Source organism: Miscanthus floridulus, chromosome 4 (genome assembly GCF_019320115.1).
Source record: "Miscanthus floridulus cultivar M001 chromosome 4, ASM1932011v1, whole genome shotgun sequence".
NCBI lineage: Eukaryota > Viridiplantae > Streptophyta > Magnoliopsida > Poales > Poaceae > Miscanthus > Miscanthus floridulus.
This window is the reverse complement of record NC_089583.1, coordinates 32,992,338-33,013,571: the sequence shown is the minus strand read 5'-3', so window position 1 is coordinate 33,013,571 and position 21,234 is coordinate 32,992,338. Positions and strand designations below refer to the sequence as shown.

Genomic DNA, 21,234 nt, shown 5'->3' with positions numbered 1-21,234 from the left:
ATGAATTTTTCTGTGAGTTCACCTAGACCGACAGAAAAAAAACGTGTTTTTCTGTGCGTTTATGTGTTTATTTCTGTGTGGATTAACACACAGAAAAATTAGTTTTAATATGGGCGAACACAATTTTTCTATGCGTGGAGACCCACAGAAAAATTGTTTCTGACGGTGAACCCACAGAAAAATTTGATTTTTCTGATATTATATTTCTGTGTGTATTTTTCTGAGGGTACACCGTCAGAAAAATATTTTTCTGACGGTATTCGCATTTTTCTGTGTGTTTTCGCACACACAGAAAAAAGCAAGATTCTGTAGTGACTCCCCCGGTAATTCTGAATTAATTCATTTCCTAATCGATTTTTGGCATGTTTTTGACGCGAGAAACTTGGAGAACACGTTTTGGACTTAGCCGGCTTAGCCGACTCCCTCGGTACCCTCAACATCATGATAAGAGCCTGCATCAATAGTTTGTATCATCATGGAGGAATAAGTAGGCAGGTTGTACCCAATATTCACAAGCTTATTTACACATGCTAGGACATCATATTTTTGTGCAATAGCCTTATCAGGTGCCTTTCTTCCCACCTCTGAGATCTGTACAACACCTCTACCCCTCCTAGCGGCGATGGAAAAGCCAACTTGATATTGAATCAATCGAGCATTATCTACCTCAAAGCATTCAACATCCACTGCCTCAACCCCAAAATTCGAGAGTCTCTTCAAGCCAAATGATTGGGTTAATTACCTATGGTACATTTAAGAAACACATAAATATACATATCATAAAATTATATTGTGTACAAGCGTATGTAAAAGCTATTGATTTATTGAAAACATATATCGTTGCTTACTATGCTAGGATGATTGAATGGTACATTCGGCAACAATGGTTCGAATCCACGAGTAATTGTACAGCCCCAACCTAGGACAATCGGTTCAAGGAGACGTCTAGCCATCTCTTCTCACTAAATATATCAAAATTCATACCACTAGAGTCAATATATGAATTCATACATCAAAATTCATATATATCACTGATGTCAAAAATTTTCATATACCAAAATATCAGGCACTAAAGTCTATATATCAAAATTCACATATGTAAACCCTATATATTAAAATTCATATAACTGGACCATATGTATATACACAATGCATGCCTATCATATATATATATATATATATATACAATATATAACACTAAAGTCTATATATCAAAATTCACATTTGTAAACCCCTATATATAAAATTCATTTAACTGAACCCTATATATACCAAATGCATATCATATATACGATATATCAAACTAAAGTCTATATATCAAAATAAATCATAAAGCAAATACATGTCAAATCAAATAGAAATTTAGTTAGCCAATTAGTTTAAGTTAGGGGTGAGTGCCCGGTTTCACATAGCATGAAAGGATGAGAAGGGGTTGGCAACGAGTATTGCCACCTGGCGGCAGATGAAGATCGAGGTCGAGGCCCAAGATGAAGGCGCTAGCGGAGACGATGTTGAGGCCTGAGATGAAGGCGCTGGCGGAGATGAGGGCAAGGTCGGAGACACGAAGGCGCTGGCCGGAGACAAGGAGGGTGATGGAGCTGCCACGCACACCGGAGAGTAGGACGAGGGCGCCGCCCCATGCGTGCCGCGAGGACGAGGAGGAGGGCGGCCGGCCGGATCAAGTCGAGAGTGCGGGAACCATTGTTTGCGTTAGAGATGAGGATGAGGGCGAGGCCGGCTGGCCACCAGAGGACAAGGATGAGGGCAGAGCCGCACACATCGAGGAGATGAAGATGAGGGCCCACCGCACGAGCCGGAGAAGAGGGCGAGCTGTGCGCACCAGAGCCGAGCACGACGGCAAGGCTAGACAAGGACGAGGGCACTACCGCGCATGCTAGGGAGACGAGAACGAGGGGCCACCGCATGAGCCAAAGATGAGGACAAGCCCTGCGCACACCGGAGAAGATGGCGAGCCGCACGCGTGCCAGAGCCGAGGACGAGGGCGACGCTGGCCGGCCGATGGAGGACAAGGATGAGGGCGTTGCCACACGCGTCGGAGGCAAGGACAAGGACAGGGCCCGCCACATGAGCCAGATAAGGGGGCGATGTCGGACAGGGGGCGCACAGTGTTATTGGCAGCGCGGCGGTGTGACAGATCCGACATTTGAAAGGAGAAAGAAGAAGAAAAGACATGAGTATATGTAGGGTTGGCACCCTTTAGTCCTGGTGGTAGCCCAACCTGGGACTAAAGGTGTTGTTGGCCCAACCCAGGACTAAAGCCAAATTTTGGTGTGCGGCAAAACTGCTGCCTACCCGGCAGTTTCGTTTCCCACCCATGCAAGAGTTCTTAACATTTCCTTCAACATAAATTGGCTAAAAAGTGTAAATTGCGTAGTAAAAAAATATAGCTAAAAAATTGCAATACAAAATTGCTTTCAGATATAATTTATAATGCTTTTGTTTCATTACATGTTTAATAACTTGTGCCATAAATTAGAATTATATTTTAAAAATTCAAATTTCAGAATTAAGAAATTCAAACATAGTTTTTCTTAATAGGATGATTTCAAGTGAAAAAGTTGTTAACTACAAAGTTGCATAACTTTTTGAGATCTGTAACTTTCGTATTGGTTGTTTCTCCATTTGAGGTCATTTTAAAAATTCAAATTTTAAATTTGAGAAATTCAAACATAGTTTTCCTCGACAAGATGATTTCAAATGAAAAAGTTGTCAACCACAAAGTTGTATAACTTTTTGAGATCTATAACTTTTATTTTGGACATTTCTCTATCCAAGGTCGTTTGAAAAATTGGAATATGAGATGCATGCGACATTAAAAATAATAATAAAGATCTTAGAGAACCTTAGAATAAATATTTGGGGTACATAAAAATTACATATACGATAACAAAGGCCTAACAGTAAAATTACATATATAATAACAAAGACCTTCTCTCAGTAGGTCAATGTTACAATCAAAGTGTATCAACATATTATAAAATAACTACCTCAAAAACATTCTTCTAGCAACAAGAGGGTCAAATAGGTGCTAGAGGATGCCTGTCGGTACAGAAAATGACCAACTAGTAAATATTTGTAGTTTTGCTGTACGTTGTGATCGGAGGTGGTCTAGCACTCAATGACACGGGATTTATACGGGTTTAGGCAACATGCCCTACGTCTAGTGTGGGTCGGTCGGTGACTTTATTCCTGAGCGTAGGTGCTCGAAGTCTGTAGTGGGGTTACAAATGAGGGAGAGAGAGATGGGGTGTCTGGTCGGAAGGGCCGAGATCAACAGGAGTTATGCTATGAACGAAGTGTCCAACCCTAAACCTGAACTTGAAGAAGTTGACTTGGGTTCACTCCTTTGTGTTTGGAGGGAGCACATCCCCTTTTATAGAAGAAGGGGATGGCTTTATAAGTGAGAGGGAGAGAGAGCATGAATGTTTCTAAGCCTTGTTGCCCACGTCGATGGGGATGGGACAATGGTGGGCGCCCGCAATACTGTTGATGTCATTGCAGAATGTTAGGTACATATGGGAGGTTGAGCTGCTTTCTTTAAGACTGGAGGACGTCGGTACCTGCAAAAATGTTGTCTCGCCGGCTGGAGCCATGGCTTTACCATGTTCGCCTGGTACGGTGAATTCTGGCGCCCACAATACTGTTGATGCCCAGAGGCACATGGGGGGGTCTTTACCGTACGGGCATTTTGACCGGCGCCTACAATACTATAGAGGTAAATGTTGGCGCCTACAATACTGTTTGTGGCAGGGTGGTTGTAAAGCACTGTTCCATAGGGTATGGTCCCTGGTGCCGTGGTTTGACTTGCGAGCCCCGTCTTGCCTTCCTTAGTATGCCTTTTAGTTCTCTCTGAGCGGGCGTCATCGGTCGGATGTCCCTAGTCGGTACTGGCGCGCCAATCGGAGAATAGTGATGGGTAGGGTTTCCTATGAACCCCGGTTGGAGACACAGGGTTGGAGTCAGAGGCGGTCCTCGGGTCAGGCTTTTTGGGTGGAGGCCGTGCCAAGGCGGCCAGGGCCTGACGCTAGCGCTCCAATTGGAGAGGCCGTTCGGAGCTGACCTGAGCCTGAGCTAGTGCTCTAGTCGGAAAGATGGGCCGAAGGCGGCCAGGGCCTGAAGCGAGTGCTCCGGTCTGTTGAACTTAGACTCTCGGGTCGGTCCAGAAGAAAAAGAGGCCGTCCTCCTAGGCCGATCCCTGGCGTGGAAGTCAGTCCCCGAGGGACCCCAGGTTTATGAACCTGACAATGCCGGAGGTGGATGCTGAAGGGGGGGGGGGGGGTTGTGCGAGCTCCGATGAATCCATGCATCTCCGAAAGACAGTACATTCATGCCATGAATGGACAGACAACCAGCTTGGATGGATCCATCAACCTGCGTACAGCCCATTCATGCCTTGCATGGCAGACAATCCACGGACAGTCTAGAGCACACCACAAAGGATGGATCCATCAAGGTAGAAGACAGCCTATGCAACAAATACGTTGCACAGGCATCACACCCAGCTTCTCTAGGCTTTGGCATTGCTCTATCTTCAAAAACATTCTTTTAGTACCTCTTGTGTGCATCATTGCTGACTACACATAATAAAATTTGTATGTGGAGGGCTTTTTCCAAAGAGTGGCCATATATGTTTATAGGAAATTGGGCAAACAACAATGGATGAATTGGGATAGAATTGGGTGCAACAGAACACTGCATGCATGTCGTCCTGGAAGATGAATGGCGCCCGGTGGCCGGTTTTATAAGCGTGAGCAGCGGGGTCGTAGGTGGGATGAGTGGTGATCAAGCGGTGTGGTAGGTGGGAGCAGTGGTGGGCAGGTGGGACCCTTTAAAACACGGTTTGTAGTACAAACCAGGACTAAAAGGGCTTTTTCTGTTTATTAATTCTACATAATGCCTTGTGTTTTTATTTCTCTATTTTTTATTTGCATATGCATTTCAATGCTACATGAGTAAAATTTCAATCTATACAAACATAATTATAATATCCATACAAATAAACCTAATAAAACATAATTAACTTGTATAGAAACATAATTAAAATATCCATACAAATAAACCAAATTAAACATAACCGTTCAAATAAACCTAATTAAACATAACAGTACGAATAAACCTAACTAACATATGGATCCTACAAATCGGCTGCAACCCTAGCCTGTCTCCACTGCTAGTAGTGTATGTCTTGGATTGTGTAACCACGGTCATTGTCTATGTAATGCAAGGCCCGCACTAAAACACTCTCCATTGCCTCACAACGCCGAAGACATGGTATCCCATAGATGTAGCCTACTGACGGACTATCGATGTCCTGGTTCTGCCTAAGTCTCATGCAATACTGGATACCAGCTGTCGTCCTCTGGCCCATCGCTTCTACGAACTGCTAGGTGTACCCTAGTCACTTAATAGCTTGAATGACAATGGGCTGCAAGCCACATGTAGCATAGGTCAAATCATATAGCAAAATTTGCAAGCTGACAAACAAAATATCAAGAAGCGCTCATATAATTATAAGAATAAATAAGCATTACTCTCATATCATACACAATGTAACACCTTCATTTGGTTGAATATCGCATGCCTCTCGCTTACTCGTGGCACATCCAGACTATGCTAACGTAAATCTCTATCTTCAAGGACGAGAAATCAAGCATACGGTAGCTAATTCGCTCAATTACCTCCAAAGAAAGCAGCACGACATCGATCTGGGCGCCTATCTTGGTCGGCGACTGTCGTCCAATCTGCACGATGTCCTGGCGCACCTCATTATTGTACCAAATGGGGACGTCAAAGGCGAGACTGCACGTCCATAACTTGCCACCTTCATCATTCACGACCACACTTGTCGTCGTCTCGAAGATGTCCCACACTCCGAGCAGCCATAGTGCTGCTTCCAGCCACTTGATCGGTTTTATAGTCTGTGATATATGCAACAATCATGTTATGAATGAATGTATATATGCAAAAATTATGTTATCACGCAAAACTTAAAATATTCCATACTGTTGATGGGCCTGGGTGACGCGGAACGACCCTATCTGACGATGGCGCAAATGGAAGATCGCTAGGGTGGAAACCTGGTTCCTGTGGCTAGGGAAGTCTGCCGCCATTCTTCGTAACTAAAAAAACTAAAAAAATATACCATGCAACAATATATATTAGTGAAACATATAAAAAATCATCAATATATATATATATATATATATATGCATGCCAAGTAAACTTAAACATTTTGCACATAATTTTTTTAACGATTATTAACTCTCATCAAGAAATAATGTTGCTAACAAAGATCTAGAAAACTATAAATGTTTAAGGTTATGTAGAAATGATGTATAAATAGAAATAAAATCCACCATTATTATTCCTAATCTAAAAAACCACATATTTCTATGCTTATTACTAAACCATGAAATGATCTACATTATTAGCAATGAAAGATTAGAAGATGAAGTTGCTAACCTTTAGAAGATTGAAGACAAAGCCGGTGGCTGAGAGAAAGAACTTGCTCCGCCAAGCAATAACACGGATGAACACACGCGCACAAGCAAAGACCAAAGATTTGACCGCTTGTGTGTCGGGCTATGGGGATAGTGGAAGGGTATATATAGGTGGGGACCTTTAGTCCTTGTTGGTAGAGCCTATTGGAACTAAAGGATCAACCTCTAGTCCCCGTTGGTGCCAAAACCCGGGATAAAAGGCCAGCAGGACCTTTGGTCCCGGTTGGTGGTTCCAACCGAGATTGAAAGGAGACCTTTAGTCCTGGTTTGAACCATAGACCAGGACTAGAGGTCCCTACTGCAAAAGTCTGCTGCACTATCCGTTGGGCAGGGAATTCTAGTCCTGGTTGGTGGTTCCAATCGGGACTAAATCTCCTATTACTCCCGGGCCAAATTCTGGCCGGGACTAAAACCAAAAACCGAAAGTCTGTTCTCTACCAGTGACATGCACCTCTAACAAATGAAGGTTGTGGCCCTAGGCTCAACGGCACCATATATAAAAGGGGGACTGTTACTTTGCGGACCCATGCATGCACAAGAGGGTCCACACATTCCCAAACTAACTCACCGATCCTTAGGGTGCCGGATCAGCCTGAAGGCCACCGCCGTTCCTCTTCCCCGCCGACAACCAGAGGACATCAGCGTTCTCCTTTAGGTGTCTAACTAGAGGAAGAAGCAAACCTCTACTACGACTACCGCCAATGGCGGACTACCCTGATGGTTATGGTTAGTCATCAGTCTACTAACAATATGTTCATGCAACTAGATTAGAGATCCCGTGGCTTACTCCATAATTTTCTCTAATAGTATTATATACGTGCCACAACGGTGCACTCGCCGATCCGAAACTGGCATATACCCATGCCACATGCATGCATTTCAAAATAATGGCAGAATTTGAATGATTTTTATGCCCTAAGGATACTAGCACTACCGGAAACAGTAGTTTTGCCGTGTGCCACAGGCACTTGACAAAGGATTTGCCTAGTGTAACATTCGACAAAGAGCACACGGCATCTATAGTACCGGCAAACAGCAGCTTTGCCGAGTGTTTTCTGTCAGGCACTCGGCAAAGACTTTGTCGAGAGCTGAAAATGACACTCGGCAAAATAAGTACGTGACGAAGTGGAAACGGTCACGGCACGTTTGCCGAGTGTCAAATATTAGGCACTCAGCAAAGCTTGCCTTTTTGCCGTGTGTCAAAGTTTGGGCACTCGGCAAAGCTTGCCTTTTTGCCGTGTGTCAAAGTATGGGCCCTCGGCAAATCTGGCCTATTTGCCGTGTGTCAAAGTGTGAACACTCGGCAAAGAGTGCTTTTTTGCCGTGTGTCAAAGAGGGGGCACTCGGCAAAGTGACTCCTTTTACCGTGTGTCAAAATATGGGCACTCGGCAAAGACCGTTCCAAAATCCATAGAATTTGGCATATTTGCCGAGTGTCATAGGGCAGACACTCGGTAAAGATGCCATTTTACTCCTAGAATGCACAGAATTTTGCCACGTGTCCACTTTGCCACGTGTTTTACACCTGGCACTTGGCAAAAGGCCTCTTTGCCGAGTGTTACACTCGGCAAAGCTGCCACAAATAATCAGTTTATTAGGTTTGGTCACAGCCACATACCACATTCAAATAAACATCACATCCATCACAGATAGTTCACAATAGGCATCATAGGCAGTTTATATAGATATATCAACAACACATAGATGCAAATAAACTCCAGAATCCACAAATAGTAGTCACAGGTAATCCACAAGTAGTCACAGGTAATCCACAACCACAAGTAGTCACATCTCATTCACAACCACAAGTAGTCACAGGTAATCCACAAATGCAAATACAAATAAAATCACAAGTACTTAGGCCACGAGTTCACTACGACAGGGCTTCACTTAGGCCACAAGTTCCACTGCGACAGGGCTGGGTCATGAGACTCATTCGATGTCGTCGATTGATGCTGCACAAAGGAGAAGAGATTGGCATGTGTGAGACAAGATTAAACAACACTAGTAGTCTTTTTTTTCCTCAACTGTGAAGGCTAGCAGCAGCTAATGACGCAATGGAATCACAATATTACAAATTACAAAAAAATTTAAACATGGCAACCAGCACACACGTAGACCACTGACTACCCCAAATTTTCTGAAACTCAATGAACCACTGTAAACTGAGTTGCAAATAAATAAAGCAACTATAAACCCAATGAAGTGCAGCTAGTTGTACTCAATGAATAAAGCACTCATGCTACAGCTGCTTCTGAACAAAACAAGCCACGGCTAGACAAGATAGAGACATGGACGTCTGCAGCACGAAGAAACTGAAATTTAGTACCTGAATCACGATGGGATTAAGTTCACTGAAACTCTACTGCAGGATACTAAACTGAAGTGAACCTACATTCTACATACCTGACCTGAACTTTAACTTAAAATAGATTCTAAAAAACATCAGATTCAAGATTCACAGCTTACTAGGCTGTTGTCAGCCTGATCTCTTCTAAAATAGTTTTCTGACAATTAACGGGAATCAATAGAATAGCATACTGAAAACCATGGAAATAATAGGATACTCACAATACAAAAAAAACTGAAACACACTAATATGAGGAACAAACTAAAAAAAGACATTTTAAATAACTGACAATCTCTAGATGACATTTTGAATAACTTTACTCTCTTTCAAAGGATGCAAAGTAAGATTGATTCTGCATAAACTAGATTATAAGGTTGTAAAGCGACTCACATTGCTTGAAACGGTATTTGGAGCAGAAGGAGGAGGGGCTAGAAACGGTGGTGGAGGTTGACCGATTGCAGCATAAACACCTTTCATATATTCAAACATCTGTAGCTCCATCCTCTGCCGCTCTGCCACCATCTCTGCCTCCGTCCTCTGCCGCTCTGCCTCCATCTTTGCCTCTAGCTCCTCCCGGCGCCTCGTTTCTTGTTCTAGCTGAGCCTACAATATTTCATCACAATGTTACAATGCAATGCAAAAGTATGTAAGAATCAATGAACGATGAATAAAATAGAAATAACCTGGAGTGCGTTCATCTGGAACCATGTATAGTCCATCCGTGGGCGTATCGCCGGACTAGAACATGTGGTCCATGCTCGAATGTGGGAGAGAGTGGGAGTACTGGCCATGTCGATGGTGCCATCACCAATCCAGAACCGGCCATGCTTCTTGCCTCCTCCCGCCCTCATGACCACTTCTCCATCAAGGTCATGGGCGCTCAGATCGTACTCTGGGCCACGGACCTGCCTTGTCATCGATGTGTATCCTTCGAGACGGCTATGGATGGACTCGTTGCTGTACGCTGAGGGTGGGTCCTCCGGGTTGTAGGCGACGTCGGACGTCGCCTTCCCCTTATGGGCCAAAGCATATGCCACAAACTAGGTGCAGGGCTGGCCACCATATGACGCCGACTATAAAAAAACAATATGATTAGAAATTATGCATAGTTGAGCCTTAGAATAAAGAAATGAATTCGCGTACCCATCTAGCCGCGTATTCTGAGAGGTTGAGGTTGCCTTGATGGTGTGTTGGACCCGGCATCAGCAAACGCCACTCCCGGCAAGCGTTGTGATTCTCCTGCCATGCAGGGTCGCACCACCTTTCCACCATCCGGGCCCAGCACTGCAGATCGTAGGCTCACCAACACGGAGGCACCTATGTCATCAAGTATATGACATATAAGAAGATGAAATTAAGCATAATTAATCTCAGAAAAAATAAGTATTAATGTTCTATATTTACCTTCATGTGTTGTTCCGAGGTCAGTCTCATGGTTCTTGCCGCCCTTTTAGGGATCCTCTCTCTAAGAAATTCTGCGTGGTATTGGATCATGGCCTAGATGCATGCCTCGTAGTGCATGTCCTTGACCAGTTTCTTGGCGGCTTTGTCAACCACAGCGTTCGCCTTAGCCTCGTATCCCTCCTCGCATCTAAAGAAATCCTGCATATAGACGCGATGTATGCGATGTATCCAGTCATTAATGTGCAATCAATGCGATGTATTGAGCAATGTAGTGCAAGAAAGACTTACTCAAAGCTCGGCCTTGACACATTGTGCCTTATCGGTGAAACACCTGCCATCTCGATCAGTGGTGTCGGGGACGGCGGCATAGTGGGCCCACGTGTAGGCCGGCTCGACAGTTCCGCCGAACTGCACCAGGCCAAGGAACTTTTCCTTGATCAAATGACCAAGGATGTTGTTCACATGGCGTGCGTGATCACCCCCACCGACCTTCCTCCAACCCCTGTCCAAGTGATTAAAATAAATTATTAGTTTCTATTATAATTTTGAACATATCAAACGAAAAATTAGTGATAACATATAAAGTTACTTACTTGTCTCCATCGGGTCGAATCAACGGGTGTCTCTCAAGAGGTATCGGTCGCTTCAGGAGGCTTGGGGGACCTCGCAACCACACACCTGTACTAGAGGAAGAGGTACCCCCTGTCTCCTCCTCCATCCCTGCCTCCTCCTGCACCCCTGCCTCCTCCTCCTCAAAGGATGAGTGAGCGGATGGTAACTCAGACGGCGATGAAGGTACAGGCGATGGTGGCCTTGTCTTGCCTCCACCCTTCGCTTGACCCTTGGGTCTACCCTGAGGTCTCTTCCCGGACCCCTCAGCTGCATCGGACCCTTTACTCGTCACTATCGTTTTTGAGTAAAGCGACGTTATCCTCCTCATACCGCCCACCACTGTTCAATCACCTGCAATTAAAAAGAGTAAACCAATTAGCACAGATAATACATGAAAATAGATGCAAAATAAACAAAACATACTTAGAAAATAACATGGTATGACAAATAGTAAATCAATTAGCATGGATCATACATGTATTAGAAATAATCATCATCGTCGGGATTAGTTGGATCATAGGACTCATCATCACTATCATGCATGTCGATATAATCATCCCCGTGCTCCGAAGGAGGAATGTCGTCATCACCGTCATTGCTTAGATGTAATCGCTGAAGTAATTCTAAGTCCTTCACAATCTGAACCTCATCACCAGCGTCCTCGTTAGCACCACTTTCATTGTCTACTTCCATTCCCTGAGCTTCGGTTAAGTCTATCCCAAAACTCCCTTCGAGCCCATCTTCTTGAAAGAACTCTCCGTCATATGTGTTGTGGTCTATGTTGTAATCTTGATTGTTTGGGACAGGTAGTTTACCATGTGGCGATACCTTGTACACAATATCCTAACCCTTAAGACAGTCTATAGTTTGGCATGGGTATGAGATATAATAAACTTGCATTGCCTATTGAGCCACAATATATACATCATCTCCTAGTAAGACGGATGATTGTCAAATTTCGACTAGCCCAAGATTAGGGGTCCACCTCACTACTTCAGGATCAAACCAATGGCATTTGAATATAACGGGATTAAGAGGTTTGCAACCATGAAACATGAGTTCGTATATTTCTTCAATTCTTCCGTAATACTCAACCCCATCTAAGCCTTGCATAAAAACTTCGGTATTTGTGGTTCTTCAATTGGGCCGACTCTACTCGTGGCTTGTTGTGTGAAAGCGATATCCATTCACGTCATAACTGGTAAATGACCTGATCGTATAGGCACAACCATCGGCAACCTGTCTCAACTCGGCACTCATAGACGCATCGGTTTGTCCCTACAAGTTCAAGCAGGGTAGTTCATTATATTAGTCGCACGTACGAGCAACTTGTAATGTCAAACTAAGTACGAGCCAAAATGGACAGTACATTTTGTTTGAACCAAAAAATGAAATCGTGCATTCCATTTCCCGCACCCTCTATATGAAGGGTCGAAGTTTCCTGTGGGGTAGGTTCCCTTGATTCTCGCCAGAATCGTTCATAAAATTTCCTGTACCAACGAGAAACAAGGGAGATGGACACAGAATTGTGACTACTTGAGAAAAAGATTGTTGAGAACTTACAGCATGTACGGCTCCACTTCGGATAGGTTGGTCAACACATATAGCATAATAGTGCGCCACTCTTCATGTTTCAAGGTCTTGTTAGTCGCACCACTTGCACTTCCTAGTTGCCCTCAGAAAATGCTAAGGTTCGATTCATCTTTGCCAGCATTGTAACGAGGAAGTGGATTATGCATGCTAGGAAGGTTGTCAGCATAGTATTTTGTTGTGAAGTTTGACACCTCCTCCAGAATGTATGCCTCTACTATGGATGCTTCAATTTTGCATTTATTTTTACATTCAATTCGAAGAACCTTTTGAAATCTCTCAATTGAATAGCACCAATGACCCTGCACAGGCCCCCCCATTCGTGCCTCATACGGGAGGTGCAAAATCAAATGTTGCATCGGATTGAAGAAGCCAGGTGAAAAGATCTTCTCCAACTTGCAGAGCAACACAGGTGTCATTTTTTCCATGTCTACAACCATGGTACGAGATAACTCCTTAGCACAAAGCTGACGGAAGAAATTGCTCAACTCCGCCAGCACTATCCAGCCATGCTCAAGGACATAGCCTCGAACCATCGGCAGTAGCCGCTCAAGCCATATGTGGTAGTCATGACTCTTGAGCCCGTTGATTTGCATAGTAGCTAAGTTCACTCCCCTCTTCAAATTCATTGCATACCCATCAGGAAACATTAACATTTGGAACCATTCTAGTACTTCCCTCCTTTGGGCCCTCGTCAGAACAAAATCAGCCTTACGCTTTCTCCATGACTTCCTATCTCCAGGAGGCACCATGCCTAGCTTTGGTCTATTGCATAACCTCGCCTGGTCCACTCTAGCCTTAACATTATCCTTTGTCTTATCAGGAATGTCCATGATTGTACCAAAAATTGCCTCGGTGATATTCTTTTCAGTGTGCATTACATCAGTGTTATGTGGAAGTAGAAGATCATCAAAATAGGGGAGGTTCCACAAGCACGACTTGTGAGTCCATGCATGTTCCTCACCATATCCTAGAAAATGATCTTCTTGGTCATTGCCTCGAGAGCATCTAACTAGGCACGAACCGCGGCACCAATCATCATCTGGGGTGCAGGACCTTCAACTACTACATCTTTCGTAAAGTTCTTGATGTCTCGTCTGAATGGATGGTCAAGAGGGAGGAATTGTCGATGTTTGTCGAATGAAGAATACTTGCCACCCTTCGTCAACCAAATGAACATCAGAGACACCTTGCATACTGGGCATGGGAACTTTCCATGAACACACCGGTCGTAGAATATCCCATACGCTAGATAGTCATGCAGGGAGTATTGGTACCAAACATACATTTTGAAGTTTGTCTTTGTAGCTCGGTCGTACGTCCATACCCCTTCCTCCCAAGCATGGATCAAATCATCAATCAAAGGCTCCATGTACACACTCATATTATTCCCTGGGTGTTCAGGAATTATCAACGACAAGAATATGTTCTGTCATTGGAAGAGGATGCTAGGGGGAGATTGAGAGGGATAACGAACATGGGCCAAGAAGTGTATGAGGCAGCCGCCATTCCATAAGGATTGAACCCATCTGTTGCTAGCACAACACGTACATTATGAGCTTCTAGAGCTTTCTCACGATGAATCATATCAAACCTTGTCTATGCTTCACCATCGGATGGATGCACCAGCTTCTCAAGATTGTATCGACATCCATATTTGTGCCATGTCATCTATTTTGCGGATTCCTTAGTCATATAAAGCCATTGGATCCTCGGTATGAATGGAAGGTACCGTAGGATCTTCACGGAGATGGCGAGCTGCCTCTTCTGACCATCACCAAAGTCTACCTCCAGGAACCTAGACGATTTACACTTCACACAGTACTTTGCTTTCGCATGTTCTTTCCTAAATATGATGCATCCCTTCGGACAAGAATGTATCTGCTCATATGGCATCTTAAGTGCACGAAGGAGTTTCTGTGCCTCATACATGCTCTTTGGCAGGATGTGACAATCCAGGAGTAGACTACCAACAACTGTCAGCATAACATCGAAGGCTTCTCGACTCAAGCTAAATTGGGTCTTTACGACCATTAGGCGTGCAATGGCATCCAGTTGAGAAACCTTGGCATGCCCATGAAGGGGTTGATGTGTCACAGACAACATATCGTAATACGCCTTTGTGGTTGGCTCTGGCTCCTCCTCTCTACATCCTTCATCAAAGTGTGCTTCTTGATAGTCATTTAACATGTCTCCTACCCCGACATCAGCATCATAATCCTCGATGTGTTGTCTCACGACCTCGTCTCTCACACGATCAGATTCACCATGGTAGATCCACCGGGTATAGTCCGCCGTAAATCCATTCTTGCAAAGATGTTTACCGATGACCACCTTTATTAGTCGACGCGTGTTTGCACAAATGCTACAGGGACACCAAGTGCCACACACTCCTTTAACCCTTGCAAATGCTAGTTCCAAGAAAGCATCGGTCTTCGCAATCCATTCATCGATCATCGAACCCTGACTAGAGCGGCCCATGTACATCCACTCACGGTCATCCATCTTCTAACATATCACCAAGTAATATAAAAATCAATTACATCTATAGGTTCCTATACTGTTTAATAGGTGAAGATAGGTCCTAATCCCATCCGAGGATATATAGATGGGGTTAGTTTCCATGCTCTAGTCCTATCCGAGACAGAATTTCGGCAGCACCTCCCCGTTGTTCTCCAAATACACGTCCTGGCAAGGAAGATTGTGTATTCGGAGAACAATAGGGAGATGCTGCTGAAACTCTATCTCGGATCCGAGTAGAGTATGGAAACTAACTCCATCTACACATTCTCGAGCTGTCCAAAAAGCATGGACAATTCGAAACAGATACGGTTATATATATGCAAAGATCTGCATATTTCCAACCGTATCTCTTTCGAACGGGAGACGCCTAGCTAGGTTACGTGATATACGAACATGATATGAAAAGAGGGGTGTAGGATGCCTCACCTTGCTGTCCTGCAAAGTGACGAGTCGAGGACGGTGGAGAATAATCCTAGCAATAGCCTCTCCTGCAACAAATGAACATAATAGTTTCAATTGTAAATTTTGGCAGCACCTCCCCTGCACGGTGAGGTAACCAAAACCTGCAACAAACCAACGGCACGATGGCCGACAACCACATACACATCAAACCAACGGCACGATGGCCGACAACCACATACACATGCTACGATGATCACAATAGGAGCTTGTTCTTAACTTCAAGATGTTGCGACAAGAAAATGCATCTTCATGACGGAACTGATCAATTACACTGAACTAAGCTGATAACTAAGCTGACTGGTATTATAGTGCTGTTTTTATTTTGTATATGACTGAATGAATGACTGAACGAACATACATATATAATGCTCTTAATTTTATAGTTAATTATCACATAATCGAATCTCATTAAAATGCATGGCTGGCAGTTCTGCATCAAAGAAAATACTACTGCTGATCTACTTATCTGCATCAAATCTTGTACTGCAGCCCATGTTCATATCGTAGCACACATAGTCACATACTGATACTGATAGTTTGACATTTCATCTCTATAGCACAAAAAAAACACAGGAAATTAGACCATGCTGACCTGAAGCCAAAGTCCTGAAAGCGTGGATGGTCGGTCTGTGCACTTGTCAAATTTTCTGCTGTTAGTGATGCTGAACAGCAGCTTCACCACTTGCCAGATTGAGCTGCTACAAATCCACCAAAAAGAATTGAATGAAGAGGAGTCAACAGCAGCAAACACAAGTGTAGAGGATGATTGTGGCTCCCTTCCTAAACATTGAGGCAATACAGATAGATGCAGTCATAGGCTCCCATGTTCAGCTAATGCAGATAGATGCAGTCATAAGCTCATAACATTGAGGCAATACAGATAGATGCAATCAGCTAGACATGTCAACACTAGCACTCCAAGTCTGTAGAACTGAAAGATTCAGGCTCTGACTAGAAGTTCAGAGTTCAGAGGTATTCAGAGTTTTAGACAGAGCAACCAAACATTCTAATAAACAATCTAGAGAGGGAGGAGGTAGTGAGCAGAGGAGAGAGGAGCAGGGGATGGCAGATCGACATGCTTACCCTCCACTGCGAGGAGGGGTGCGGGAAGGACAGCGGACGTCGAGAGCAGAGCAGCAACCTGGTGTGGAGGGGAATGGCCGGCGGGAGCAGAGCAGCAGCAGCCCGGCACAGAGGGAGACCAGAGGAGGCTACCATCGAGGGCGACCAGAGGCCGGCCGAGGGCGGCCGGAGGCTGGCCAAGGGCGGCGGGCAGTCCGCAGGGGGCGGTTCGCTCGTAGGGACCGACGGCGGCGGCGTGTTTTTTTTCTCCGATTCGATGAAACAGCGTGCGGCGCGCGGGAGGCCGGCGTGGAGGCGGTGTGGGCGGGCGGCGGGGCCGGCCGGCGGTGTGGGCGGGTGTGGGACCAGCGACGGGGCCGGCCGACGGTGTGGGCGGGCGCAAGACCAGCGACAGGGCCAGGCGACGGTCTGGGCGGGCACGGGTGGGATTGGGGGTGTGTGTGCGGCTGTGTGTTAAGTTTGAGTGTGGTTACGAGGAAGGTTTCCCGAGTGTCCGCGATCTAGCACTCGGCAAACCACCGCTTTGTTTTTTTTATTTTAAATACCTAAACTGGTATGTGTGGGGTCCTTAAAGATGTTTGCCGAGTGTCCCAGATTTGACACTCGGCAAACCCATCTTTGCCGAGTGCCAGATTAGGGGCACTCGGCAAACCCACTTTTTTCATTTGATTTTTCTACCAATATTATTCCATTATAATATATCAAATCTTAACATGGAGTACCACATGTTGTATGTAGAGAGTAGAAAAAGTTTCAAGGCCAGAAGTGAAAAAAGTTATTATTTCATGCAGTTTGTCGCTCAAATTCAATGTATATCAATTAAAATTCTATAATTGCACTTAACAAATTAAGATTATCGAACGGATAAAAAAAATTACCAAAATTACACATGAATCAATCTATGTTCTCTATTGCCTATACAAAAAGTTCTGAAGTCAAACCCCAATTCGACCGTCACTTTGACTCCAAATATTACCGAATCATTCTCAATGCTACGATTCTTCTTCTGAGATACCTCGGTTTGTAAACATCGTACGTGATAGATTGTCCAAAACCTTCTCAATTTTTTACCACGGCCTCCATGAATGATATCACGAGATCTTGACAAGTCTTATGATTTTCAGACTTTGTTTGCTTTTTTTAGAATTTAAAAACCATTCGGCCACACGTTTGTGGTCGGGTTTCGTGAACAAGATGTTCAAAATTTCCTTTCATTTCCTGGATAAGGCCTCACACGGGACTCAATAACATGAATATAATTTTTCTACTCATTTTATTATATTATTTGAATCACTTGCATATCAAATTTGACTTATACCAAAAAATTCCTTAAAACGCAATAAATTAATTAAATATAGCAAACAGTTCCAGAAATACACCAAATCTTAACATGGAGTACCACATGTTGTACGTAGAGAGTAGAAAAAGTTTCAAGGTCAGGAGTGAAAAAAACTTATTATGGAACGGATCCATAAATTTATTAAAATTACACATGAATCAATCTATATTCTCCATTGCCTATACAAAAAGTTCTGAAGTCAAACCCCAATTCGTCAGTCACTTTGAATCCAAATCTTACCGGATCCTTCTCTACGCTACAATTCTTCTTCTAAGATACTTCGGATTGTAAACATCGTACGTGACAGATTGTCCAAAACCTTCTCAAATTTTTACCACAGCGTCTCGTTTGCTTTTTTTAGAATTTAAAAACCATTCGGCCACACGTTCGTGGTCGGGTTTCATGAACAAGATGTTCAAAAATTCTTTTCATTTCTCTGGCAAGGCCTCAAAATGGACTCAATAACATGAATATCATTTTCCCACTCATTTTATTCTATTATTTGAATCACTTGCAGTTCAAATTTGACTTATACCAAAAAAATTGCTCTAAACGCAATAAATTAATTAAATATATCAAATGGATCCAGAAATATACCAAATTTTAACATGTAGTAACACATGTTGTATGTGAATGGTAGAAAAAGTTTGGAGGGCAGGAGAGGAAAAAAAGTTTTGGCTTTGCCGAGTGCTGGGGAAAAACACTCGGCAAACTTATCATTTTGCCGAGTGCTGGAGAAAAACACTCGGCAAACTTCTCATTTTGCCGAGTGCTGTGGAAAAACACTCAGCAAAGTTGCACTTTTGCTAACGATCGGCACGCCGTCAGACGGCCGTCGCACCTGCCGGTCACGTGATAGTATTTTGCCGAGTGTTAATTAATTGCCGAGTGTCGTATTGTGGTTTGCTGAGTGTCTTATATTCTATACTCAGCAAATCGGGTTTTTTACCGAGTGTAATATGTATGCCGAGTGTCTTCTTAACTACACTCGGCAAATTAGCTCTTTGCCAAGTGCCCGATGAATTGCACTCGGCAAATCAATAAACACTCGGCATATTTATTGTTTCCTGTAGTGTAGATCAATTCCGGGTCTCTTAAAACGTGTCTATGCATTTTGAACTATCACAGAGCGATAGACGCCACCCATCTTTGATGTGGTCACCTCTAATGAAAGACTTATGTTTCCATAGGACAGATGTAAGTAACATCAGAGATGGGGATAGACAACACATGTCTTTGATATGGACCCAAACATAAAGAGACAGCTCCTTACTTAAGACTCGTCCGTGATATTGTGCCCTCATTTATAGATGGGCTGGGGAGGCCTTAGAGCTGGCCCCGTGGTAGCCAATATCAGACATGCATACACTACCGGAATCGCAAGCTTTGCCGAGTGCCAAGAACATTGCCGAGTTTTTTTTTTATCTCGGGCACTCGGTAAAGGCTGTCTTTGCCGAGTGCCCAAACTCGAACCCTCGACAACGACACGACCCTCGGCAAAGCTGGTCTTTTACCGAGTGCTCAGTTTTGGCACTCGGCAAAGACGTCCTCTTTGCTGAGTGCTCAGACATGCCACTCGGCAAAGACTTTTTTTGCGAGTGTCAACGTCTCACACTCGGCAAATTTTGGCCCGCCGTTGAACCAGCCTGCCGTCGTGAGCTCTTTGCCGAGTGTACAAATGCAACACTCGCAAAGAGGCTCTTTGCCGAGTGTCAAAAGCAGACGCTCGGCAAAGTATAATTTTTTTTACTCCTGCACTTCAAAATTTTTCACCTCTCCACATACCACATTTGGTACTCCATGCTTAAGTTTGGTGAATTTTTGAATTTATTTGCTATATTTAACTAATTAATTGCATTTCAAGCAATTTTTTGAATTAAGTTAAATTTGAACTGCAAGTGATTCAAATATTTGGAAAAAATGAGTATAAAATTGATATTCATGTTACTCAACCCAGTTTGAGGCCTTACCTATAAGATTATAAGGGTTTTCGAACATCTTATTTCGGAAACACGACCCCGAGCATGTGGTTGAATGGTTTTTAAATTCTATAAAAAGCAAAGGAAGTCCGAAAATTATGAAATTTGATAAGATGTCATGATATCATATGTGGAGGCTGTGGTAAAAAATTGAGAAGGTGTCGCATAAGTTGTCATGTACATTGCTTACAAACCGAAACATCTCCGAAGAAGTTTCATGATTGTTGAGAATGATCTGGTAAGATTTGGAGTGAAAGTGACGGTCGAGTTGTGGTTTGACTCCGAAACTTTTTGTATAGCCAATAGACATCAAAGATCGTGTCATGTTAAATTTTAGCGATTTTTTGGATCCATTTGATAATTATTAATTTGTAATTGCAATTATATAAATGGAATTTGAGCTATAACTACACGAAATCATGGTCTATTTTTCGCTGAAGCATCAAATTTGCATTGTTGAGTGAATTTGACAAGGTATTTTCAAAGTGTATTGGAACAAATTTGGAAAAAACAGTTAAGGAAAAGGGACAGGAAATAGAAAAGTTTTTTTAAAAAAATACCTTTGCCGAGTGTCCTAGGGTTCGCACTCGGCAAAGGATAGTCTTTGCCGAGTGCCTTATCGGCTTGACTCTCGGCAAAGATTTTTAATGTTTTTTTAAAAAAAATCCCGGCTTTGCCAAGTGCCGGATCGCGGACACTCGGCAAAGGCCTGACCCAGGACTTAACTGCCATGGCCGAGAATCACTCACGCACGCACGCTCAGCGCCCCTGCCAGCACCGCCCCCTCGCTCCCTCACCGCGTCCTCTACAACCTCCCCTCCCCTCGCTCCCTCACCGCCCCTGCCAGCGCCGCCCCTCGCCCTGCCCGTCATCCTCGCACCGCCGCGCCTTCTCCTGCGCTGCCCCGCTCGTGCCCGCCCGCCGTGCTTGTGCCCAGCGCGCTCACCCGTCGGCCGCGGCCCCGAAGCCGCCTCCACCGGCAAAGTTTGGCCCGCCGGCCGCCCCTGTCACCGCCCCGCACGCCACCCCCGCCCCGCAACGCCGCGCCTGCGTGCCGCCCCGCGCATGCCCGCTCGCCCACGCCGGCCGCTCCCGCCGGCGGCCCGCCGCCTGGACTCGTCTCGCCCGCGGCCGATCTCCTCCATCCGCTCGCCGCGCCGCAACCCGGAGAGGCGACTGCGCTTGGTCCAGCACCACCTGGGGCCAGCGTCCTCGTGACCATCTCCGGCACGGCGTCCGGCCTCTGCAGCCCCAGTAATTCATAGGTAAAAAAAATCGTAGTAGCTTAAATGTGAATCGAATGCTTTTAGAAATGAATGCTTTTGGAACTGGATGGCCTTTCGATATGGCATAATATGAATCCAATGCTTT

The 21,234-nt window shown here is 44.4% G+C and overlaps 1 protein-coding gene across 1 annotated transcript in view; it reads right to left on the bottom strand.

Moving 5' to 3' along the window:
• LOC136548363 (uncharacterized) overlaps window positions 1-14,982 on the bottom strand; it is a 172,898-nt gene extending 157,916 nt beyond the window's left edge. Inside the window, exon 1 of the mRNA XM_066539923.1 lies at window positions 14,385-14,982. Within this exon, the coding sequence (XP_066396020.1) occupies window positions 14,385-14,982 (598 nt within the window). The remainder of the gene's footprint in view (window positions 1-14,384) is intronic.
• Between the last annotated feature and the right edge of the window lie 6,252 nt (window positions 14,983-21,234).